Raw genomic sequence first — 27,224 nt, 5'->3', positions numbered from 1 at the left:
GCTTTTGTTGCTGATGACTGGAAAGGAACATTGCCTTAGGCTCTAAATATGACTGTGTCATCATTACAATATGTTGTTCAATGTTGTTCAGTTGTTTCTGGGCACCTGCCCAGTGCTACTGAAACCTGATATTAGTTCTAGGAAATTAGTGACTGACAGAGTCTTAATCAATTTTTTAATGTAACTGATTTATATTCTCAGCATGTTCTATTTGATTCACTTTTTTATCTTTTTTTTTTTTCTGTCATTGCAATTTTGACATTATCCAACTAAACATGTTTAGGACAATTTAGGACATGCAGGACAATTTTTTTTCTGGCCTGGTAACTGCATTTGAAACATTGAATAAGATGGATAAGTTAAACAAATGCAATGTTTTGTCTTCCAGGGAATGTCTCTGGCCAGGCCATATAAGTGTTTCTGGGTTGGAGCCAAAAATCAGTGCTGGAGAATATGAAGCAGCATACAGTTACCTGCATTTGCAGAGATTTTTTTCATAATTGATGGCAAATAAGTCTTACCCTTACCTTTATGAGGTAAGCGTAGATCATTTTCTTTTAACAAAGAAAATGCTACAATCTTCCTGAAACGAGCTTTAGTTAATGTACATGGCACTGGCATTGCATTAATGCAGCTGCACCCGCAGAGGTGATGGTTGATGCATTGCACGCACAGCAGAAGGTCCCCACTGGTGATGCAGGATGCTGGAGACACCTTGAGTGGCATCATGGAACTCAGCCTTCCTCTGCTGCTCCTGCCAGTAGAGCTCTGCTGCTGTTAAGGCAAAAGTACAAAAGTACTTCTCACGGGAGGGAGTAATTCAGGCAACATTTCAGCAAGGAGGCAATGAAATATATGGTAAAGAAAGATAGGAGCAATGCTTGACTTCAGTGTAACCCATGTGCAATCATTGTCTCTGGCTTTGGATGAGATTCATCTGTTTGGCTGGAGGAAGCTGCTGACAAGCACGTGCACAGCAGCTGAAGAAACCTCGCCTTTGTAAAGTGCTTTTAAAGGAAGGATTTTAGGACAATGGCAAATGCTGTCATGAAACCACACATGGAAAACCAGTTTTTTATGTCATATCAGAAGAGAGAATAATATAGGTTAAACAGCAAACAGTTAAAACAGAGTTTAAATGTTAAAGAAGAAATTATTTCATTTCAAATAGGATGGCTGAGTTCTGAAACAGCAGTTTCACAGAGTGTAGGGAAAAATTGGGTTGCATTTAGGTTGTATCATCATCACCACGTGAGGGGAGAGGAAGTTAAGCTGCAAATTTGACATGCTTTCATTTGGTGTTTTGCTGATTTTCAACCAAGACAGCCTGATGCAAATGCTAATAATTGTGCATGATGATCATCATTTCAATGAAACTTCTTTTGACAGTGTGTTTTGGCTGCTTAGGTAAGTGTTGGTTTGTTTTTTTGGTTTTTTGGGGTTTTTTTTGTTTTGTTTAGTTGTTTTGTTTTTAGTTAGTTGCCTGTAATTCTCGAGCTGGATTTTAAAAAAAACTTATGGTATATCCACCTCAACTACACATGTGAGACAAGGAGAATATTAACTGTTTTTTCATAATGCTGACAGCTAGATTAAAAAGCATGAGAAATCAAAAGAAATTGTTGCAGGGAAAACATAGTGGAACAAACTGAACACTTCAACACCAAAATGATGTGAGGTTAATGTAGGCACCATCTTTTTAGGACTTATGACTTGAATATTTGTTATGACAAATGCTGAATGTAGAATTTTAAAATGTTGAGGAGGATTTTTCTAGATCACATAGGTACTGAAATACAAAGCAGATAAGGATTCATAATTCTTGTTCAATACAAATCGCAGTGGATAATACTGAAGGTATTCCATATGGGTTAAAAAATCAGCAAAATAATTTTTTTCAGTGATATTTTTCAGAAAAACAGTAACGATGGAAATATAGCACCGTCAATAGCACAACTGTGTTTTAAACAACAAATGGAATGAACAGAAAAACTGCAATGGGTGATTATTTCTTTAACTTGATCAGCTTCTAGGTTATCATTTACACACTACATCAATTATTTCCCTTATTTTTTCTGCCGCTTATATTACCCCTATATTTTCCATCTTGTTTTCTACAAGTTCTTAAGTGTTGCATTGTAAAGATGGAGGTGCCTGACTCCTTTACTTGTGATGAATATGAGGCTTTTTCTATTGAAAAAATAGAAAAATTTATTTGCATATTTTTGATAAAACTGATCAAATGCCATTTTAGGGTGAGATATGAAAAAAAATTGTCTAATTAATTATGCCTAGCTGTGAAATATGCCTGCGTGATAAACAAGATAAAATTTAGAAGAAAATCATGCCATTTACTCTTATTATTAGTTCTTCACTTTAATGTTGTAAAGGATAGAAAAAAGGAATTATAATTCTTCATACAGCATATGAAAATAATTGTCTTGGCAGTCATGGGAATAGATTTTATAGGATTAGCACTTTTGTAATGAGCATCAATGCCATTAGAATGTTAGAAGAGTTATCTGACACCCACACAGTGGCGTCACTTTAGAAGAAAATGTTTTGTACATATATTGCACAATGTCTCATGTATCACTCACTTTGCATGCTGACAGTGAGAGAAAAATTTATTGAAAGCAGGAAGGAACAAAAAGCTTGATTTCTACTGATACTGTCCAAGTCAGCCTTTTCTTAGAAGCCAGACAAGAGACCCAAAGAGAGAGCAGGGATCTGTGTGGCTTCTCTAATTAAGTGAAGGAGGTGAATTTGAGGTTATAAACTGCTTGTCAGCAAGTACTTAATGGAAGAAGTTGAAACCAAATGAAAAAACCCACCTCTAAAATGCTGTACACTTGTCATTCATTAGAAGCAGTGCTGGACAAGAACTCCTATAGAAGGACAAAAATTGCAGTGTCTTTGTCTTTAACCTTGATGAATTTTCCACTATTGACTAACGAATCATTCTGAATTACTCCTTTTGTTTCTTCTTTATCTGGCAGAGAGTGTTTAATATGCTTCAGGTTCAATCTCTTTTAATAAAGCTTTTTCTTGAAAATAAAAATATGTTTATCAGCAAGCATGCAGAAAATAATCATTTATTGCACACAAACAGTGATGGAGGCCTTTAACACATCAGGTTAAGAGTTTACTTTAGCCAGAAAACGTTTGCTGTCATTCAAGGGAGAAGTGAGTAGTAAGCTTGAAAATTAATGTCATAATAATTTTACAGTATTACTTGTTATTTTAAATGTTTCTTTCAATATTTAAACACTTATATTTAAATTATTTATTTTAAATACAGCTTTAATGGCATCTCTTTGTTGCTTTACCTCTTAAATCTATGTGTATTTCTCCATAGCTACAGATCCCAATAATTTAAGAGTCATCCAAAGACCAACAAATATAAATCTATCAGTTGGAGACTACACTGAAATCACCTGTATTTGGGAAAAAGCTATTGAGAGGTGTAGAGCATGCTGGTGGTTTGTTAATAAAGTGAACATCACTAAAGGTATAGCATCAAAAGTTCTCTATTCGTCCAACATCACCCGTGAAAACAAGGATGTGCTCGTCATCAAATCTGCCAGTGTAAATGACACTGGGTTTTACTACTGTGAGATAATTCTTGAAATACCTTTCTTTAAGAAACTACGTGGAAATGGGACAACAGTGATTGTTGAAGAGAAAGGTAGGCTGGCAAGAACATGTGTGTGCCGTATCACTTTTCATCAGAAAGATTCTTCAGTCTGAGCTATGTTATGCATTTCCTGCCCCTCCTACCTTTCTTCCTCAACACTTTGGATCTCTGGGTGAAAGAGACAAACACTAAGAGGGCCTGAACAACTTTTAATGACAATTGACTTAAAGTCTCTGCCTTAATATCTCTTGTGTAGTGTTTGTTCTCCTCCATAAGGATGCACTAATAGGAATTATTACCTAAAGTTTACAAAAATGCTGTGCATGAGCTGCATGTTTCACACAAGACCCAACCACAGTTCCTCCTCAGAAGAGGAGGAGGATAGGTGTGAGACACTGAGTGAATCTGCTGTGTGGTTCCAGGGGGCTGCAGTGATCACATGGTAACTCTGCTCACTAATCTGTAACCTTTGCTAACCATTTTAATTTGTATTACAAGTTCTTAATGAAAAGTGAGAAATAAGTCAATATGGACAGAAGAGCAGTATGGGCCCCATATGGATTTGTGTCCAGAAAATTGTTGTGGCTACTTGTTTTATATGTGCTGTGTCTCCCTGTTTTACCAAAGTCAAATGCTAACTTTTACAGCGGAGCAGTTTAAGGTCCCAGTTCTGAGTTAAACATTGAAAAGCATGAATGCAATTAGTATTCACACGCAACTAAAATTTTCAGCAATAGGAGTGAAATCTGTTTATCCTTAAATTATTAACACAATGTGAGACACCCAGAAGACAATTGACCTCTCTTCTGTTATACAACTAACTGAAGACATTATGCACCAGTTCTGGAAGATGCTGATCTTCAGCTCTCTTTATACCTCTCAAATGCAGAAAAAGACTAGGGGACTAGCTCTGATTAGACCTTTAGCATTACCAAACATCACTCATTTGCTGACTGGTCAAGTCACAAAGCCTTTCCAATCCTGCAGCACACTCCAGTTTTGTATGGTATTTTGTATCATGGGTCAGCTGGTTCAAAGAGAAACACAAAAATTATCAAAGATTTAGAAACTATTAGTGCCAGAGAATCAATGAAGTAGTGTTCAAAATGGTGGGAAATTAATGTAGAGTATTCAAACTCTTTAACAGTGTTTTAATGTCCTAAAATGAGTTAGGGAATCTGATCTCTTGTTTGTGTTAAATACTGTGGGGAGAGGGGATGTGAATCTGCAGGAGCTGTAGGAGTACTGAAGTTATTGTTTATCTGGCATACATCCCTTAGGAATGGGAAAGTGACCTTGCACCTGATTCACTCTTGAAATAATTTTTAATTTTTCCTGCCTTTTCATTTGTTGTGACGTTGATCTTTTATTTTATCTTTGGCGAGTACATCACTTTATTTAAAATTTATAATTGCAGAAGCTCACTCACTGGAAAAGAGATATTTGGAATCATGGGCCGTCCTTCCTTTTTTAGTGGCAGTGGGAAGCTTGTACCTTTGCTACAAAAAGAAAAAGCACTCCAGCCTATCTGGTGAGTTACAATATTTCCATTAGCACATATAAGTTATGGGTTTGGTTTGAGATGCTGGAGAGGCGCCCTGAAGAGGTATTTCAGTATATAACTTTGCTCACCTGGTCCTGGTCTGCTGACATCTCGAGCTGACAGGAGGGATCAGAGGCACAGCTTGTAGTTCAGGTGAGTGTTCTTGCAGCCACTTGCTTTCATTATTTACCTTTTAAGGAGAGTCATCACTTAAACTGAAGATCTTGACCTGGCTAGGGTATTCAAGGATATCAGTTCTGATAATTTCTTGCTGATTTCTGACTGAAAAAGTGAGGAGCCAGAACTTAGCTCTGCTTCATAGTCTCTTACTCCTGGTAATGACAACTGAAGTGACATGAACACATGTGAAAGACCCAGCCTTGAATACATAGTTCTGGGTTTTTTTTCAGGCTGTGATTTCTTTCTAATTAATTATTAATTTGGGTTGGTAGGGGGTTTTGGAGGGCAGTTTTGTTTGTTCATTTGGGGTTTTTGTTGTTGTTGGGTTTGGGGGTGTTTTTCAAAATCTAGAACTTTAAGGATGGAAGAAGTCATAGGAAGATAATGGTGAATGACAAGGGTGCAGGCCAAATATAAAAGTAGGGCGGCTGTGAGCAGAGGGCTCAGATCAATGAGATAATCTAAGGCAGCCTCCAAAGTAACTGTTCGGGTTGTTTTCAGCTTATTTTATTTACAGCTTGAATACCACTCTGGGGCCTGTTATCAAGACTAGCTGTACAAGAGCTCTGCACTCTCCATTGCGAGGCTTGTCGAGCTCTGGCAGAGTACAAATGTGACTCTGGACAGGGACAGTAAGCAAGCACTGACTGGAGCTTGGGTTTTAAAAGGTGCTGCACAGCTTCCTGTGCTGACAGGAAGGCAAGAGCAGGAGCAGAGACTCGAGGTGGAAGAGCTTCATGGGAGAAATGAATACACCAGAGAAGCAGCTGAGGAAAACTCATCATCTAATTCTGTTGAATGGGTAAGAGGTTTATAAAAAGACTCATGCTATGAGAGGGTTTTCAAAATGAGGCACTGGGGAGTGGATGGAACAGAAAGCACACAAGAACCCGCTGTTCCTAGGACAGCATCTTCCTACACATGAAAAAGGTTTAAAGCAAAAAAAAAAAAAAAAAACCACCACACTCAGAAATAAGAAGAGGGATATTTATGTAGTAGGAAAGTATTGAAATCTGTTATTATAGTTAATAACACTCTAAGATTGTCTGGAGAAGAGGACAGCAAAAAGCTGAGAATATGAATATAGAGACTGAGTGAAAGAAAGAAATGTAGGAGAAGTAAAAAGTGGCAAGTCCCTTTATGTGTAATTGTGTACCAAGCTCAAGGGGTTTGGACCAGCTTCAGCTCAGAGGGTCATTAGAGCAGGCAACACTTGCCCAGAGCAGGTAGCAGATTTCTGGCAATCTCCTTTTCCCATGCAATTATTCATCTTTTAATTGCATTGAAACATAATTTAGGCAAGGAAAAGAAGCCCTAATTTAACCCTTGCATAAGCAGGCACAGTTTTCATTGCAATCAGCTGGACAGACTTGGGCAAGTCACACAGAAGAGATGAAAAATGTTCAAGCCCATGATCACAACTGCAGTTACTGGGCTTACAGATTCCCAGGAATCTGTAAGAGAACCTGGCTGCAGCCTTGATTTGGTCACATTGGTACTGTGGCAAGAGAAAATATCAGCATGCAGGTAGTGAAACAGTAATATCTATCTTTTATTGAGCAATAGTCATTGCTCTAAGAAAAAGAAAATACCTGGGAAAATTCATTCTCTGTGAGTAGATTGCCACTGAAACTAAGAGACTTGTTTTTACTGGAGATATCATAGTAGAAAATTACAAGAATACAAGTCATAATATGGTCTGGTCATAGTAATAGATTATTCTAATTGCTAGTTATGAAGGGATTACTCTTCTGCTCGTTAATATTTAATGAAGATGTAGGAAAATGAGGTTGAGAATGAGAAAACAAACATCCTAGGGGGTGCTGAGTGAAAAGTTCATTAGTAGCCAGTTACTGCTCAGGATTTGTGTGGATAAGACTACACCAGAGGATGTGTGAATGCAAAAAAAATATTTTGCAGCTGCTTTATAATTTAGCAGCTACCAGCCACAGTGATGTGTCATGACATAGGTTCAGTATTTTTCTTCATGTAACAGATCTTTTTGCTATTTTAGTGAAAGCAGAAGGAGTGTTTTCATAGTGTCATCTTTTTAAATTTTCAAGCATAATTGGATGTTATAAATCATTCAAGAGATCCAGTAGGTTAGTAAAGCTAGTACATACAATGTGTATGGACACCATATTTCAAACAAATTAAGCCAGCAGCGATGAACAAATATTATGGTATCTCTGGAATTGCACTTACTGCCTTTCAATTGTATTGCAGAATATTATCACCTTAATTTAATTTTTTTTTTTCTGATTGTGAGCAAGTGTCTACTTACTTGGGAAAAACTAGTCTCACACTGGTTTTTAACATAACTTACAATTTTTAAATTTGGAAATTTGGTGAATATTCTGAGTTGGTTTGGGCATCATTTCTAGAACGGTGAACATGAAGGTTCTATCTGCTTCTGCAAGACTTTTTAGTCTCATGCTTTTTTTACAATTCTTGGTGTTGAAAAGGCAATCCTGTAACACAGAAATTGAATCAAGCCATGGATTTTATTCTCACCTGTATTATATGTCACAGCAACACTGAGCAATTAGGTCAGGTGATAGCACATAGGTGCAAGCATCCAAGGTAACTTAACCCGGGAGTGAACATCCTCATGGCAAAGCTGGATCCTGTAGCACTTGTCTCTGTCCCTGGAGAATCATCCCATGTTTCCTCAGCTGAGATGCTCAGGGAGTGTTTCCCTGACAGTTCTTCCAGCTGCAGGGGAATTTGGCCTTTGAGGGAATTTTCAGAGCAGTTGATGATTTTTTCCATCTAGTTCTGCAGGTTCCAGCCAAAATCTAAGCACTTTTGTAGCAATAATACAAACTTCCAGCTCATGGTAGCATGTGTAGTGCTCCCTCTTGACTGGGGAGTTCTGGTTGTTCAAAATGCACAGAACTGTGATCCAGATTAATTGGCCATCCCTACCATGCCTCCTGTTTGACATTTGTCTGACAGGTACCCCTCTGTGCTGAGCATGGTTCAGAACACAGACATCAAACCCCCGTAGAAGCGTGTAAATGTGAAGACAGAAAGCCTCTTCATGACTTCCACCCATTTATTAATTTGTGCCATCCCAGCTCGAGATTTTGATTTTTTATGTCTGTGGGAATTGGTCTTTGTGTTCATTTCAGGCAGATCTTTAATTCTCATCTTTTGCTAAAGGACTTACCTAGTTATGTTTAGGAGTAGGATGACTTTTGCGATGTCTAGAACAGCATCTGACTACCACAGCAGTGTGCTAGTTCACTGCCTCAAAAGAGCATCCATCCAGAGGGAGGAGTATGATGAAGTTTTTTGGAAATATCAGAGTTAAAAGATTAAGGGGGTAAAAATGTTTTCCATTTCAGATTTCATAAAATCTGATCTGCCCTGAAACTTGACATCTTTGAAATTCTAAAAAGTATTTTGTGCCTGCTGCCTAATTAACTAAGAGAATTGAATCTGAACATAGGAAAGCTTTGCCTTTCAACATTACTACTGAAACATTCATTTCCTCTGTAATTGTAACTTCACAGCCTGTGTTTCTTTGTGTTTCCTGGGGCTGTGCTGTGTCATGGGTAAAAGTTCATTTTACATCTACGTCATGGGTAAAAGTCTTGACTGACATTTTCCTTGCTTTTTAAGGCTGTGTCTATGCTTTATGAATCACTTGAAATTTTTTGCAATGAATCAGGAGAAAAAGATGACAAATCCACTGCGACTATTGTATCTAATGGAGAAGATGAGCAAATCCCAAACTAGGGCAGCTGAAAAGTCTAGAATGAGACAAGGATCTGCCGTCTACCTCGACATTCAGAACTAAACAAAATATGGCTAAATAACTACAAAATTGAAAATATATGATAATTTACTGCTGCAAGATGGATTACGTGTTTCCTGTCAAAAGCTTGTCAGTGGGACATATACAAGAAAAACAGTTGGCTCCAAGCAGTTTTTGAATGTTTTGTCATTACCAAAACATTCTAAGGAGTCTCTGAATTTGGAGGATATGTCATTTAGAAGACTGTCTTCAGCTCTTCCTCTGGTGTCCAGAGGAAGAAATACTCTGTTTACCATACTTTGAAAAAAACTTCTGGACTGAGCAACATTCTCCTACACAAGCATTTCTTCAGGAAGCCCATGTATGAATAGGAGATGGTAGAGACAAAAATGCATGGAGTCTGAGCTCTGAAACTGCCATCAGTTCTGACCACATTATGTACAGAGAGGTATGCCAGAAAGGATTATATTCCTGTTATATATAGAGGGACTTAATTTGTTCACAAACTAGGAAAAGTCTTCCAGAGAAAGAAGTCTCCTACACACAATTAAATACTACATTTAAATATATATATATATATATATATATATGTACATATATATATATATGAATGATGTATAATTATTGTCTAAGTGGTTGAGGAGGACTACTTGGAGGAGATAGGGGTGGTAATTCTTGTTCCACTTTTGCCAGCTTTAAAACTTTTTTAAAAATCACTGAAGAAAAACCGAAGTTGAAAAAACTTAAGGAGAACCTGGTTTCCAAGGTCAGAGCACAGGAGAAAAGTTTTGGCAGCAAAGCTAATGGCAGTTGTCCAAGGGCTGCTGAATGCTAAGAGTGGATATCTGAAATGTGAATGTGTTTATGTACCAGGGTTATGTCATCTTCTGTTAATGTTTTTCCCAGAGCTTAGCTGGAGGTTAGAACATCTTGCCATCAGTGCAGATAGAAACAACTTCACTGCTTGAGATTTTTGGCCAGCTCCTACCTGGGCAGTGCAATAGACACAATCCAGCTTTCCCAGAGCCCTTAAAAACTGCTTGTGTAGCCTAAATGTGTGACTGGCTTCCTACTAAATGCTGTTAATGAAATCTTTGTGGCCATAGAGCACAGCTCGTGGTGTGGCTCAGTCTGTGCTGTACTGACTGCAGTTCACAAAGCTACTTCTCAAATCACTGTAACTCAGCTGGGTCTCACTCTGTGCTTGGATCCTCTCTCCTGGGTTGCTCTGTAACCTGCCCTGAATTCCCTACTGCAATAAATATGCTGCTGTCTGAACTAGACTGTGATCAGTGCTCTGTGATTATATCTTTTATGAGAGAAACTGTTACATCTCATGGTGTTTATGTGTAAATGGAATAAAGCAAAAAAATATTCTTTTTCTCTTCTTAAAGTTCAGGTATTTTAAAATCCTGGTGGGATTTGTCCTGAAACTCACTATTACAGATCCATTTCCTTTACTGCATGGTGAAACTTGTCATGTGCCATATTCCTTTAAAGATCAGAGATGGGGCTGCTCTGGATTCCCCCAAACCCTGTAACTTTGTTTGCCACACAAAGTCACCATGTGTAAAGCAGTGACCTTCAGTCCAAGTCCCTGCTCAAGGAAGCTCTCAGTTATGCACCAGAGCTGTAAGTGGGTGCAGTAAATTTTGGTCTTTCTATATACTGCTGCTTACTTCTCTGTTTAATCGCAATGAGATGTACAGTTTTCAGGGAAAATGTTACAGAAAACCACAGCTTAATAGTCTCCAAATCCTATTTTCATTACATTTTGATTAAATGTGTCTCCTAACAGCAAAGAATGCTCCCTTCTTAACAGCTGCTCACATTTTGTATGTTAACATGGTCATTTCCAACATCTGTAGAAGACTGCACCCAATTATCATGACCTGTTTTTATCTGTGGCTGACAGTGGTGGCTATGAGCCAGCAGAGTATTTTTAGAGCTCCAGCTTTTGACACCTCTGCCTCAAATATATTAGCTTCTCTGCTTCTATGACACTTGGGAAGCAATAAATCCTTCGGCGTTTTAATTCTTCTTGGCTGTTTTGTTAGCTTTAAAACAAAACCAGCACTCTGTAATTAACCTCAGGTCACATTCTAGCATGCAGTATGATCTCAGTTTTAACTGTCTGTTTGGCTGATGAGTATATAATGAAGGCATCTGTCTAATAATAGAACTTGAAGAGAGTCCTGGGCCCTTGCTTTTAGCCATTTTATTGGTTATTCTCTTTTGAACAAGCTGCTGAAAAATGATGGTTCCATTCCATTTAATTTGATGTCCAAAGTCCTGTGTTGAGCACAGGCTGAAACACACTGATTTAGGAGCAAGTCTGGCACAATGAATTCAAAAGCCTTGTGTGTGTTCTGTGCTTTTAATGTCTCCCCAATGTACTGGGCTTAGTCACAGTCCTACAAATGAGGCTCCCTCTCTGCTTCTGTCACGCTCCTGACCCTGGTTTGCAGAGCTGGTACAGTCTCCTTGAGCCTGAACTCTCTCTCTGCCCACTCCCTTGCAAAACATGCAAAGAGTCTCATCTTATTTACCCTACCTAGCACTTAGGCAGCTGCTCTTAGTGACTGAGTATGATCTAGCTTGACCTGCACATTTTCTTCCAAGCCCTGGCCTGACTGGGGTTCCTTCCTCTGGTTGTATCCATGGAAGATCATGGAGCCGGCATTCCCAGCCCCATGACAGCAAGGACCCTCGGTGGCAGGCAGGATGATGAGGTGTCCCAATGGAGGTGTTTGCAGAACAGCCCTGTTTGTGTGTGGTGCTGTGAGTGATGTTCCTGTGCCTGATAACGGGGCTGTCAGAGCAGCAAGGATGTCGTGGATTAGCCCTGCCTGGCAGCTGAGCTCTGCACAGCCACTCGCTCCTGCCTCCCCTGGGTGGTTACAGGGGGCAGCTGTAAAGGGCTTTTTATTACCATTGTTTTTACTAAGTGCTCTTCCGTCAGTTTCTTTGTAAACAGGAAACTGAAATACAACTGACAAACAAATACTCAGATCAAAAGAATGTGAAGCAATTTCTCTAATGAAGACAAAGGGCAGGTGGGTGATCATGTGTCAATGTTTCTTGTTTTCTACATAATGTGAAATACTGAGATGGGAGGAAGGATTCTTATGAACATTGAAATAAAACAGCTTTGGCTAAGTTGCGTGCTGGTGAATTTTGCTGGCTGAGAGAATGTGACAAAAATTAGTTCTTTGTCTTTTTTTCCAGAACAGAGTCTGTTGGCAGGGTTTGCTAATATCTTATGCAGCCAAAGCTGCCCTTCCTAAAGCCTTGTTTCAGGAAGTATTCAACTCCACAGAGGTGGAGGAGTATGAAAAGGGTAAGGCAGAGAGGCAACGAGTGCAGCATCTGTGTTAGGCGTTATTCACGGACTGAAGACAGCCGGAGACCAGACGTATAACTTAACAACTTAAAGGTTTGAAATTATAACAAGGAACTGGGCCTGTCATATACATTTGCTCTGAAATGTTGTCTATTCTTTTATCTGCTGATGTCCTTGTCTTGTCCTAAACTTGAATGCTCAGCACCACAAGCCAGGCATGCTATATCTGTAAGTTGCCAGGCCTAACACAATGGCAGTCCATGGTTAGGGTTTCTGATACTGCTGTGGAAATAAAGCATGAAAGCAACTAGTAGATGTTGCTCCCTCCTTTACTTTTTTGCTTTTTAGCTTTTAATTCTGGAGAGAGGGAAAAAGCCATAAGCTTCTCTAACAAAGACAGCACAAACTGGTCAGGTAGTAGGGTGAAAGACACTCCAAAAAATGCCTTTTTTTTTTCTTTTTTCAGATGGAAGAGCTCTGCTTTTTCAGTTTAGCAGCTGTACAATGTTAAAAGATTTCATTTCAAGTTTCTTTGTAACTACAGACTAAGCTTAACTGCAGATCTAATCTCAGAGAGGGGCTGCTACCAAGCAAGAAAGGAAATGGAAAGAGTAGTTACCATTTAATTCAAACTGGTTACCCCTGGGTAGAAAGAGTTGCAACAGCTTCCTCACCTCACCTTCAGATGAGCAGTGTGGCCACAGTTGTGTGAGTGCTGAGCACGGGGACATCACACAGGTACAGGTTGTTCCTGAGACACCATAACCAGTGTCCTGGCACAGCAATGGCTACCCTAGTTAAGACACATACCTGGTGGGACATCTAGATAGATATAAGTACATTCAGAGGATAAATTTTGGCCAAAATAATGCAGCTCCTGTATTTGTATTTGTGACCACATTTCCTCAACACAGTCAAGCATCCTCTCTTCTAGGTGAGACTCTATTCATGGTTGGATTCCCCTCTCCAAAGCAAGGATTCTCCCACTTCTGTGCAGATCATTTTTATTTTTCTATTTGTTGAAAGCTTTCTCTTTTGTGATGAGTGAAATCTGAAGTTAAATGATCTGTTACAAAAGCAGGCTCTACTTCCATTTCCCACTCCTGCTTCCAGTATTTCAGAGCCCAGCGTTTTCTGGGCAGTGACAGAACTGCTAAAAAAGCCCCACTCCTTATCAGTTGCACTACACTCTGTGATTGCTTTCAGGAAACTGAAAGCAGCCAGCTCTGTAATATGTGTGTGCCTGGGGAACTTCCACTCCAGCAATTTGCCTTGTTAATCGTCCTGGCGGCATCTATGGATATCACCTCACTTTACACACAGTTCTGGGGTAGTAGGTCAGTCTTACTCGTATCCTCAGTGTAATACACAGAAATTCATATATCAAAATGAAAGAAAAAAGTTTTTTGAAAAGGGAAATGCATAGGTGTTTCTTTGATGTGTTTCCTGCATGGACACTCAAGACTAAACAACTTTCTCTTAGGTATTTCTTCCTCTCAGAAAATTTTTTTTACAATGAAAGAAAAAGTGTATTGCTTAATTCATAATTAAGCATGAGACCTAACAGAGCCAAAATATTCCTCCCTGCATACAGAAATCTCTTGAGAGCTTTGTTGGAATTGGCTTATTCATTTTAACATCTATAACAAATAAGAACTTCCTTTAAAGGGTTTACTCAGTGCTTTTAGTGTTACAAAACAACTAGCCTCCCTCATAGCTCTGTTTGTGCCTTTCTGATTTTTCATCTCTTTTTATTTTCCTTTTTCTTTTTCTTTTCCTCTTTGTTTTTCTTTTCCTTTCTCTTCTCTTCTTTTTCCCCTATTTTTCCTGACCATGCCATAGATCAACTTTTTGCTATGCTCTCCACAGCTCAGCAGGATTGGCTGATAGCTGAGTGGGATTTTACAGAAGTGTTAAAGTAGAGCAAATGACACTTGGGCTGCTGGTGAGAGGCTGGCTGAGGAATCATGGATTTAGAAACTACAGCACTTGTGTGGACAACATTTGGTTACCTTAGGGTGTGACCTCTTTTCCTGTCATTACAACAAAAAATAAAAAGTATTCTTGGAAGAATTAATATCAAGAACCTTAAAAGTGAAGTATAAAAGAACCCTGCAAAGAATGGCATTCAGGAAATTATTCGAACAAGGAGCAAAAACTAGACAGAAGTATTTACCCTGCAAATATTAATTTATTGGCTGTAAATATATTCATTGATTTTACTGTCTAATGTGGCTGTGTCTTGTGCACTAATAAATGTGTTTGATTAGAGTCAACATGCAGTGCTAAAAGTGAGTTTCCCATGGCACAGCTTTGCCAGCTGACGGTGTTTTTACTCCAACTCTCAACTCAGGAAATCACACAGCCAGTCAACTGACCTCAATCTCATTTCACCTGCCTTTAAACTTCCCTGAAATGGTATGTGAGCTTATTAATTGCATTTTTAAAATACATTTTAAGGATATTCTGAGAAGTAAATGATAAGAAACCAATGAAAACTGGTCTGTCTATAATTAACACAACCTATCCAGTGTGTCACTGAGCAGCACACTGTCCTTGTACGAACTCTTCTTCTGCCCCACCAGTGCCTGTTTAGTCTGGTCTTTTTCTACTTTCTCTGCTAAGCAATGTAGTAATTGCATCATCTGCTCACTAGACATAAATAAATTGATCACTAGACATAAATAAATTCACTGTGTATCGTGGAAATGAAATGATCTTTAAAAACTGTTAACCAGACTTACAGAAAATTTTGAGAAGCAGTGCAAAGTAAATGAGGTGTGTTTATGCTTCAAGTTCAACAGACTGTCCACGACACTGGAAAATTCAGGGAGTTGGATAATTTTATCTCAATGTGGAAAATGAAATGTTTGTTTGTTGTTCAAATGTTACTCTCTTGCTAAGAGGAAAATAAATTGCTTTTCATATTGCTGCCAAGAAACCAGAAAAAATAACAAGTTCATAATTTCAGATTGTTTTCTTCCTCCTGTGTTTCTTCCACCCAAACACATAACACATTTGTGGAAACTGTCAAAAAGTCCTTCTCCTTCCTGCATCTTTAGGAAGAAGATAAGCTGTGAGGGATGAAAAGCTCGAGTAGAAGTTTAAAATTTCCACTATCCCATTTCAACTCTTTATCTGGCTGTGACACAAATGGGCCTTTACAGTCGAACTGAAAAATCTATTTCTTCAGGCTTTTCCAAAACAGACACTGCTGCAAAGAGCATGGAATAAAATGTATTCTCTAAGAGAATATCAGCAAAGGGTCACACAAATCTCATGTAAGCCTGAATATCTGACCAAATGTCAGAAAACTGGGATACACCTGAGTGGGTTTTGAAAATCATGCATGTGACAGTCCACATTTTATCACATATATAATTTAAACTTTTGGTCCAAGTTAGGAACAGCAAGACCTAATTATGTATAAACACTCAGTAAATGCTCTTTCAAACTGTTGCCTATACCATTCTTCAAAGAAAGAAACCTGAAAGAAGCAAATAATGAGTATTATTAATATTATAGTACAAAATTTAAACAAACCCACAGAAATGGCTTCTCTCACTGGGGAGCTGGACAGATGGATTGGCATCAAAATACTGCCAGCTCTCCTATGTGGGCCTTCTATTGTACTCTGGTTTTGTTTTGCAAACAACTGTAATAGTCTGTGCAGTGTGCACAAAGCTGCTATTTTTAATGACAAAAAATCATAAGAAAATATTTAAACAGTACAGAAAGTGTGAATTGAAAACTCTGAGCAGTACTGAGGTGTGTGCACATGCATGAATTCAGATATAATACCCATCAAAAATACACAAACCCAGCCAGGCAGCACTACCACGGTGACCTTTCCGTTAGTAGAAATTCAAGCTCTGTGGTTTATTCTGTGTTTTAGCACTTTTGCAGCCATATCATCAAAAACTGTGAGTCACCTATGTTTGCAGAGGAAAATGTGTGAGAGCACCTTCTTACCACGTTACGTGGGAGAGTTGTGGACATACTGACACATCCTGTTGACTGAAGCTGATCTCCCTCTCTGCCCTTTTGGGAACTCTTTCTTCCTTCTGTATAGCAAACACTGATGTTCATGATTCAAAGCCATAAAAATGCATGAAATGTACATTTTAATTTTAATTTTTCTTCCTTTAGATGCAGGAATTCATTTTTCTTTACTGACCATGTTTAATATTCGTGTTGGAGACACATGTCAGAAAAGGACAAAGAAAAGTTCCTGGCACTCGACACAGTAGAGAGTGCCACTGTGTGGTGTGTGCAAAGACCAGATCATGTTCATAGCTGACAAGGGCCAGGTGTTTGCTTTATTCTTGTTTCTTCTGAAGAAGAAACCCCGCAGATTTCAACATGCACTTAATTGTAAAAATTTGAAACTTCACTTAAAACCCTTATCCCTGTAATGCAAATCAGTTGCAACTATGTCATCAGGTTGAAGTCAGGAACAAATAATTCTCAAGAACTGTTTGAATAAAGTGTACAGCCTGAGGTGCTGCTGTGATTTTTGGGAAATGCAAAATCACTTGTTGGAAAATGTAAGATGGAACATCATAGAGGTTTTCTTTCAGAATGGTTCTAGATTTCTACATACATGGGATGTGTAGGCTTGCTCTGAGATACTGTTGATGTTAGAGAACAGATTTTGCCTGGGGAACAGGTGGCTATAGGCATTTGAGAGAAAGGAGTTTAGTTTTTACAACTTTGCTTAATTAAAAACCAATTTTTGCTAACTCATCTCTAGCATATTGTGAGTGGAAAGTTATCTGCAAGCATCTTCAAGGATACCCAAAGACATCCAAACTCAGGTTTAATTTTGGGAATCCACAATCAGGGTCTTCTACAGAGAACACTGCACCCTGGGGTCCATCAGCATTATTCATGCACACTGGCCTAGTTTTGATGGGTTCCCCCAAATAATTTGCTCAGAGTGTGTCCATTCTGTATGCTCCACATGTCACTCACCTCAAATGAGCTCCTCCAGGTCTGGTGTAGGCACTGGGAGTTGACAGAGACCAAGTTACCCTGTGCTTGGCCAGAAAGAAGAACTTGTTCAAAACTCAGCATGGCTCTAGCCGATGAGCTTCCACCAGCTGTGCTCCCACTGTCCAGGTGCCACCCAGCTCCCAGCACAGACCCTCAAGCAGCTCAGCTCTGGGTAGGTCTGAGCCCAGCCAGTTTGGTGTCTAATGATGGAGGACCTCGTTTTAGGAGCAAACCACAAAGTTCATCAAAGGCCACAGAGGGACAGAGGACTTGAGAGTGACCTTTTGTCTTCAGTAAAAGTCATTTTATTGCAAAATTTGTACTGCGTAAAGTAAATAGCAAGTTATTTTACTACAGATGAAGATGGATTTTGATACTGGCTATTTGCTCAAGTATCAGATTTATTGCTTCAGATATCTCTACCTAAGCAATTTTTTTTTTTGTGGAGCAGCTCTGCAAGGCTCCCTTTGCTGGCCCTGGACAGATGCAGGGCTCCTTTTGCTGCCTGTGGAGAGATGCTGGTTCATAAGACCTGTTTGAGACATCCCCTATGGACTGAGCACAAGCCCAGGAGGACTGTGCTAGCTGTCTGCATGGCAGATCTCTGCTTTTCATCCAGAGAATCCCACCCCAAGTGTGTGCTAGTGATTTATGTGGTTTGTAACAAGGTCCTCAGTGTGGCAGAGAGGGCAGTCCAAGTCTGCAGCCCCTCACAGTCCCTAACTGGGGTGGTGAGGGAGAGGTGAGATGCTCATCTTCCTCCTGAAGAGGAGGCTGATACTGTACCAAAACTGGGCTGCCAACCCTCTGCTCCCATAGGGATATCTGAAAGAACACATCTTGAGCAAACAGCCAATAACAAAATCTGATTTTCGTTTGTTAGTCACTCTGTGTACCTTGAAGGAGAGGCTGGTTTCTACTGGTGAGCAACTGGTTGTACCAGTCACACCAGGACAGCAAACCTTTAGTTTTGAAAAGGTGTTGGCATGGAGGTGTGTAGTCCAGATACAGGTGTTTGCTAAAGGATAACTGTCCCCTGGGTGTGCAGCCACTGATTGGAGGGGACAGAGGCATAAAGAGCCCCAGAAGCAGAGCAGGCTCCATCCTCCAAGAGAGCCCTGAGGCTGTGCCTGCTCAGGAGAGAGCCAGGCTCCAGAAACAACATGTCTCAGCTGGAAACTGCAATGGGAATGACCATTGCTGTCTTTGACCAGTATGCAAAGACTGATGGCAACAGGCAAACCCTCAGCAAAGCAGAACTAAAGACTCTGCTGGAAAAGGAGCTCCCAAACTTCCTCGCGGTAAGAGAACAGCGCGGCACCGTTTCTGCGTAGCAGGTGCAAGAGCAGCCTGCAGAAACAGTTTTTAGTAGATTTTTAGGGAAATTATATCCAAAAATTTGCAATGGTTTGTAGCAAAATATGAAATTTAAAAAAAAAAAGTTTTGCACAGACTCTGTAAAACTGGTTTTGATATGCAGGGCCATTCCCTGTTTGCTAAATTCATCACTTGAGTTATCAGGACAATGGATTTGAAATAGATTTGGTTTCAACTCCAGAATTCACTTACTTCTGTTTATCCCTGGATTTATCATCTCACTTCATGTCACAACTTCTTTGAAGGTAGTTGTGCTGTCAGCAATTGAGGATCTTGATTGCAGATGGGGAATCTCTCTAAATATTTATACATTTACCTTCTCTAGGTATTTATACTGCACACTCAGTATGCTCATCAAAATGATGCATAAACCAGAACAACAGATGAACTCAGAGCAAACTGTTTGGCATTTGTCTTTAACAGCAAAAGAAAGACCTGGATATATATTGTACAACATAGATTTGCATGTAATCATAAAGTGCATTTCAGTAGGTATCCAAAGTGCTTAATATGTTCTCGTAAAAGCTTTAGCTGCCAGGGAGACAATTTCAATTTTTTTTAAAATTTGTTTCCCTTCACTAAAAATCCAGGAAATGCTTTAAAATACATTGTTCTTTCCTCATTGGAGTAATATTTGTACTGTTTTATTACTGTTCTAAATGTTACTGTTTTGTTACTGTTCTAAATGGCAAAATCTAGAACCAAATGCTCCTTGTGTGGCTCTCAGTTTTTATATCCAGCATAGTTCAGTTTTATAACAACTATTTCAGGGCACTGCAGCCAGAGCCCTTGATACAATTCCATATCTTTCCATGCAAACTTTATGAATTCACCATATGAAATCCACACCTGCTGGAGTTATGTCTCACAAATTAAAGAGATGCAATATTCAGAATGAGGACCTGGGTGGCTCAGGGGGCATATATTCCAATGTTTCTGAGAAATCTGTGTAAGACAGATGAGTGCTCATGACCCAACAGCATCACAGAAGGGTCCTGCTCCTGAGCACGGAGCTGTGTGGTACCTACAGCACTTCCATGTAAAGAGAAACTATACCAACAACAAAACCTCAATCCTGTGACGGCATGGAAATCCTCCAGCCACCTGGCACTTGGTCTAAATAAGGCTGGGGAGCCACTGCAGTAAGCAGCTACCAAATGGGATAATGCTCACAGGTCTGTCCTGGCTTGTCTGGTGGCCTGGAACCACTTCTTCCAGGTCCCCACGGCTGCTCTTACTGGCTCTACCTATTTCCTGCAACTGGTGGAAAAACTGGAATTTTCAAGGAAGATAATTAGCTAATTGTCCTCTTATATTCCAGCCTCCATCGCCCTTTCCTGCTTTACCTCTTCTAGAAAAAACAAAACCAAAAACAACAACAACAAAAAAACCCACCCCAATAACAACCCAAACCCCCCACATGTTTATGCCAGTATTTTAAATAAATTTAAACCAATAATATTCCTTGTTCCTGTCTTGCCATACTGATATCTGCAAGAAAAAAAGCTGAGAATATAATTCTGACTTCAGAAAAAAATTTCTGCCTGCATTTTTCTGCCATCTACATCTGCATTTTTTCATTTGCTAGAAAATCTAGGGAACAGTGTTTTCTAATTATTCGTGTATGCTTTTGGCCTTAGAATTGGTTATCGCTGGCACAGATCACAACTTCCTGGAAAGGTCTTGAATCAGCCATAATATCAGGCATAAATATCACAGGACTGAAGGACTAGACTCAGTTACAAAGAATTTCCAAAAAACAATTTCCATTTTTGCATCTCAGAAGTAAATCAGGTGCTACAACTAGTTCATATAGTTCACTAAATAATTTGAAATATTGACTTATAAAATTAAAACAATGTTATTTACGAATTGAAAATTATTCAACCTTCCAGACACATTCATCTGTCAAATCTAAGGAAATGGTTCAATTTTAAGTGATTTTAAAACATCTGCATTTGAAGTGAAACATTAAATTACAGGATGACAAATTTTGCTGATTGGAATATGATAAAATATTGCCTTCAGATTTAAATTTAGGTTGCAACAGTTTTAAATTGGTGGAAATTTTTCAGAAGTTTATATAATTTTTTCTAGTATTATATCGGGGTTTTTTTAGTCTATGAAAGCCACACGATTGTTTCCTAGCTTTAGCAGGTCTGTAATGCCATCTCCTGTTTAATGTTAAAATTGCAGCTTCTAAAATCCCTGTAAATTATCAGCGCCAAAAAGCCCTCCTATAAGCTTCTTTTCTTTTTAATATATTTTGGCAAAATGAAGAAAAACACAAACAAAAAACCAAAACCACAAACAAACAAACGCTTTTTAATTTGATTATGCATTTCTCAACATCAGCCTTGAAATGAGTGTTTCAGAGAGTCACAGAAGCACAGAATATGCGGAGTTGGAAGGGACACACAAATATCATTGAGTCCATCCTCTGGTCCTGCACAGGACACCCCAAGAGTCACACCATGTACCCAAGAGCATTGTCCAAACACTCCTGAGCTCTGTCAGGTTCTGCTGTGACCCCTTCACCCTGGGATTCCATTGGGTGAAGAACCTTTTCCTGATATCCAACTTAAACCTCCTCTGACACAACTTCAGGCCATTCCCCGGGGTCCTGTCACTGTCACCACAGAGCAGAGATCAGTGTCTGCCCCTGCTCTTCCCCTCATGAGGAAGCTGTAACTGCAGTGATGTCTCACCTCAGTGTCCTCTCCTCCAGGCTGACCAGACCAAGTGACCTCAGCCACTCCTCACACGGCTTCCCCTGAAGGCCCTTCACCATCCTCACTGCCCTCCTTTGGACACTCTCTAATAGTTATCCATGTTTCTTATATTTTGGTCCCCAAAACTGCCCTCAGCACTTGAGGTGAGGCTGCCCCAGTGCAGAGCAGAGTGGGACAATCCCTCCCTTGCCTGGCTGGCCATGCTGTGCCTGATGTCCCCAGGACAGGGCTGGCCCTCCTGGCTGCCAGGGCACTGCTGGCTCATGTTCATCTTGCCACTGACCAGGTCTCTTTCCCTGGCACTGATCTCCAGCATCTCATTCCCCAGTGCATCTGTACATACAAGATTGTCCAATCCCAGGTACAGAATTCAGAACTTTTCTTTGTTCCCTTCATATGGTTGGTGATTGCCCAGCCCTCTCATTTGTTGAGGTGTCTCCACAGGGCCTCCCTGCCATCAACAGAGTCAGCAGCTCCTCCCAGTTTTGTATCATCAGCAAACTTCCTCAGTATCCCTTCCAGTCCCATGTCCAAATCATTTATGAAGATGTTGAAGAGCACAGGGACAAGGATGGAGCCCTGTGGAACCCCAGTGGTGACAGGTCCCCAGTCTGATGTCCCCCCATCATGCTCTACCCATGAGCCAGTTGCTCAGCCATCCCATGATGACATTTTGTCAAGAAGAATCCTGCGAGAGGCAGTATTGAAAGCTTTATTGAAATCCAAAAAGAAGACATCAACTGGCTTCCCTTGGTCAACTAGGTGGGTTACTTTACTATAAAAGGGGGTCAGGTTTGCTAAGCAGGACTTTCCTCTCATGAAACCCTGCTGGCTGTGGCTGATGACGCTGTTCAGTCATTCCATCAGAATAATGGCAACTTAGAAGAATAATGACAACTTAGAAAAATATTTGCTGTGGTAACTCAAGCTCAGAATCCCACAGGCTTCATCTCCTGTAAGCAGCTTCTGCTAGGCCATAAGGCCAGTGGCAGCACTCAAAGCACTTTTGAGGCTGTTTGCATATTTTCTAGGGTGGAAGTGTTAAATGAAGTTTAAATTTTACATTTGCTCCAGGAAAACATCTCTTTGCAAAACTGCAAACTGCCTGTGCTCCAGCTGAGCCTTTCCAGGGGAATGGATGGGGAACTCACAGCATTTAATTCATCTGGGTGTTGTCCCCAGGGCTTTGTGCTACACAGCTTTAATGTGATAAGTGCTGTTTTAAATGTAGCAGCCATGCCTCTTTGTGACAGTGCCTGACTGCAGCTCCCAGCTGTAACAAACCCAAAAGTGCATGCTTTGGTACTCACTGCTGTTGTGCAGACAGTGGGAGCACACACCTTACCAAGTGCCCAGAGCCCAACCAAGGACCTTGTCTGGAGAAGTTGCTGCATTGGGGTTGTGCATCCTCTCACCTCAACCTGCTCTTTTTCTTTTACAGTCTGGGAAGGACAAGAATGCTATTGATAAAGTCTTCAAGAACCTGGATGAAAATGGAGATTCCCAAGTGGACTTCAAAGAATTTGTCATCTTTGTGGCAGCTCTGACTTGCTGCTGTCACAAATATTTTGAGCAGAATGCAGCCAAATAGTTGTCAAACTACTCACAAAAGCTGTCTTTGCATGTGCTCCATATGCCAGTGATATGGATCCCTTCACTCCTTCCCTGTGCTGCCATGAAGTTTGCAAGCATGCTGGACTGTAAAAATAAACCCTACTGAGCTTATCTCCTATCCTGAATGCTAATTTCTTCTCATTTGTGGAACAGCCTGGGTTGAATGACTCCCACTAACTCACACTGAGTAGTTTCTCCCTTTCTCTGGTTTTAAAACGCTTTTCTTAGCCAAAAGGTTCAATATTCATACCTATGCAGAAGCTGCACAAGAATAAGGGCTGCTGGAGCCATGAATCAGCTGGAGGCTGTTTTTATACAGCAGCATCTCTGGGATGCATCCTAAATGCACACATGTGCCACCACAGCTGCACAGGACAGGCCTCACTGGCACTGCCTTTGAGCCTGTTTGGTACCCTCAGCTCTGTGGTTGTTGCAGGGCTGCGTTGTAGGTTCTTTCTTGGTTAAAAGAACAAAACAACCCCAAACACCTTTTCTGGGTTTTTTCATCATGGAGGATTCTGTGCAGTTTTGTGTGCTAGTGAGCCATCTCACCCAGATCACATAGATTTATTTTCTATGACACCATAATACTTTAGTACCAATACATTGATATTGTTCTAAAATAAATTTAAATATCCTCCCAAATAGTGTGCCATAGTATTTTTGCCTGAAGCAAAAATGGCAGCAATTGTTGCTTCCTTACCTGAAAAATGTCTGCATGGAGAAGTGGAAGAATTTGCATACAGAGGAGCAGGCAACAGACATCAGCTGGACTCTGCAACTGAAGCAAAACTGTACACAAAATCAAATCTATCTTTTGAAGCACTTTACTGGTGAGCATCCTAACACAAACTGCAAAACCATAAATTTAGTTCCTTTATCTACAGAACAGTATTGTTCAGTGCTATTCCTATGCTATGCCAGCAGCCAAATATTTCCCTGTCCTGCATGTGCAAATGTGCTGTGTAGGTAGAGGTGCCACAAGTCCCTCTGGAGCCTCTGAAAGACCGTGCAGCACAGCAGAAGCAGGAACAGGAGCTCAGTTTCACTGTGCTGCCTGAATCTGAAGTTACACTGCAGGTTTGACTCATTCACAACCCTGTACAAACATACCTTGTTTAGGTGTATTCATCTTTTGGGGAGCTCAATGCAAAATTTTGGTCTTATTAGTTTCTTTAAGCCTAGTTTATTTCAGTTTATTGTAACCATTACAGGTTTTGTTTCATCTAGCTCACCCTGGTGCTGGATGGCTGGAGATGAATTGCAGCACATCCATTACACTTGCAGAAGTACCATTACCTCTCTTGTTGACAACCGTAATATTTTCTGCATTACCTGAGCAAGGAAACTACCTGTCACCAAAATGTGCAAAAGTCTTCCCAATCCAGAGATCCCAAATTAGCCTTTTCTTCAGAGACTGCTCCGTATTACTGCCATTTTGAGATGTCTTTACAGCTCTAATCCAGGATGGCTCTGCCCTATGGCTGCTGTGCCACTTGCATGGGCCAATCCCACTATCACATCCCTCACCATTTTGTCACGGCTACAAATGAGCAAAATACTCTGCTTGTTGCAAGCTAACTTGAACAGAGTTAGAAAATTCCTGTATTGCACATTTATCTAGCTAGTGGTATAAACCATCCTCAGCCAATGAAACCTTGGTGATACATATCACAAATTGATCGGTATATCCTAATTTTTTTGAAATGTATTTTTACTTTTACAAGTTCAGCATTAACACCTAATGTTCTGCATTGCTTCAGAATACTCCGCCTCACTGATTTTTTTTTTTTGTTTTTTACCACTATGTGGCACTAAATGCTCCCTTTTTATTGCTCATTGAGCCCAAAAGTCCATGTATCGTTATAGAATGGAAAGAATCTTTCTTAAGATTAGGAAAAAAAAAAATCAGAAGTGTTCATAACATGGCAATAAATGGGAATGTTATGTCTGGACAAATACCATATGTCCCATCGAGGGCATTTTAGTGGTTGCAGTGGAAGCAGCAGGAGCTGAGGGCCAGGCAGAAGCTCCATCTCCTGAGCTTTTGGAAGGTTTTAGCTGCACCATCTCAATCTCACCCTTATGAAAGTGTTTCCCTTTATTTGTAAATTGCAAACCCCCTGTGCAATTTATGGCAGCATTGTTCTCCACAACATTGAAATTGCTTTTAAAACATAACTCTTAAAGAGAATGTTGGTGAAAAGCTCTACCTGTCTTGTGAGCCAAGGGATTCACCTTGTTACTCCATTTTATCAATCAGATCTTTCAAACCACATTATTGAGCAATGACAGCTGTGACATACCCCACATTTCACTCTTGTTTCAGAAACTTCCTGCCCCCAGTCCAATACCCACACCATTTCACTCACCCATTAATGCCATTTTGTCCATTTTCCTGAAAACCTGAGGGTTTTTTCAGTGCTGGAGGACTGCTCACAGCAATCCTGGTCCCAGCAGCCCAAAGCTGCCTCGTAACCTCCCCAAAGGGGTTCTGACAGACCGTGATGAGCTCAAGTACCTTCGTCTCCTTGAGGGAGTTCCAGGGCTGCCCCTCACTGTTCTCATTGTTCCTGCAGCCCCAACCCTCACAACTCTTACCTCTGTCTTGACCTCTTGGTCCCACATGAGGGGACAGCTGGGGAGCTCAGAGCCCGTGCCCAGAAGCACACGGATGCTGTGTGCTGCTTTGCTAACCCACGGGAGCTGTGCCTGTTCAGAGCTGCATGAAAAGGGGGAAGAAAAGGGGTTCAGGGCTTTTTTTCTTTTTCCCTACAGATTTTTCAAGTGCTGTAACTCTGTGATGAATATTCATTTCAATGTAGTACTGAAAATTCAACTTGATGACACCTCAGAGAGAAAATGATCCAGGAATAAAAGAAATTAACATATAGCTCCCACCTTACCATAGAACAAAAGTGACTTTTCAGAATATATTATTTAACCTAAAAGCATCTGAACAGAGTCACTTTAGTATCTTTCAATCCATTAATTTTCTTTCCCAGTATTATTAATTTTCACTATGAACCTACAGTTTACCCAGAATATACTGTGTATTTCCTTCCCTTGGTAAACTTCTGTAACTCAAAGTTCAAGCTACAGAGATGGGAGACCTGTTTTAAACCTGCTATTTAATTTCAACTTTTAGGCCTCAACATCTTAAGTACAATGAGATAATTTAAGAGACTGTATAGGCAGCTGTAGGGGACAAGAAAAGAACATAAAAGACAGCTCGGAATATATAAGCTAACAGTTGTGGCTTGTGCACATTTGACCGAGCTATCTGAAAGGAAAAAAATATATGGGAAAATATGTTACCAGCAAATGACAATATGGGAAATCATCATTTGTGATAAGTTACAAATTAAACGAGTCTTAAAGGCAGAGGTGAGAAAGTCAGCTAAGCAGCAAATCAGCCAATAGGTATTTTTGTAATACAGAAAAAATATAACTTATATTAACATCAGATCAATTCTATGGATTAAAATACTCTAGTATTGCCATTTTGAAATCTAGTGGGCTACCTTCAACACTCTTCAATTTTTAAAATGACATATTGAAATCTGATTTCTGAGTGTGCATACAGGAGAAAACAGGCACAATGTTACCTAACCCATAAGTCACTCATGGCCACTTATGCTGCAGTTTTGGCTGGGAATATTCCTCGTTATTTTACCTTAAAGTTGGAGGAAAAAAATGAAAAAGAGTTTCATCCAGTCAAGTACACTGCTTATCTCCCCAGTAACCCCAGTTTGGGGCTGAAAGCAGGAAGATTTCTTTCCCCAAACTCCCTGAGCATCCTACACTAGCAACGTGCACTTCCAACACTTGACCTGGAGTGTCAAGATCAAGCTTTTCACAAAACACGTTTTAGCTGCTGGTTTCCTTACAGAAGGCGGGCAGGGGAGGAGGAGGAGATGTTACCTGTCTTTTATGTAACAGCCTCACTGTGAAACGCTCCTGTAAGAGCTGGGAAATTGTGTTCAAACCTTCCCTTGAGTGAAACCCACCCACGCCAGCTGTGTGCACCAAATAGCAGC

General features: G+C 40.1%; 2 protein-coding genes across 2 annotated transcripts; both read left to right on the top strand.

The window, feature by feature from the left end:
* The first annotated feature begins 1,274 nt into the window (after positions 1-1,274).
* On the top strand, positions 1,275-12,287 carry LOC119700516. Its single transcript, XM_038135718.1, has 5 exons — positions 1,275-1,407; positions 3,359-3,688; positions 5,055-5,168; positions 6,029-6,162; positions 8,988-12,287. The coding sequence occupies exons 1-5, from the start codon at positions 1,353-1,355 to the stop codon at positions 9,102-9,104; spliced, it is 750 nt and encodes a 249-aa protein (XP_037991646.1). The 5' UTR covers positions 1,275-1,352; the 3' UTR covers positions 9,105-12,287.
* Positions 12,288-18,624: 6,337 nt separating this feature from the next.
* Positions 18,625-23,551, top strand: LOC119700517 (S100 calcium binding protein P). The gene is made up of 2 exons (XM_038135719.1): positions 18,625-18,762; positions 23,012-23,551. Exons 1-2 carry the CDS (start codon positions 18,625-18,627, stop codon positions 23,159-23,161), a joined length of 288 nt encoding a protein of 95 aa, XP_037991647.1. The 3' UTR covers positions 23,162-23,551.
* Positions 23,552-27,224: the final 3,673 nt, after the last annotated feature.

Source organism: Motacilla alba, chromosome 4 (genome assembly GCF_015832195.1).
Source record: "Motacilla alba alba isolate MOTALB_02 chromosome 4, Motacilla_alba_V1.0_pri, whole genome shotgun sequence".
Lineage (NCBI taxonomy): Eukaryota > Metazoa > Chordata > Aves > Passeriformes > Motacillidae > Motacilla > Motacilla alba.
This window is presented reverse-complemented; position numbering and strand designations above follow the sequence as displayed.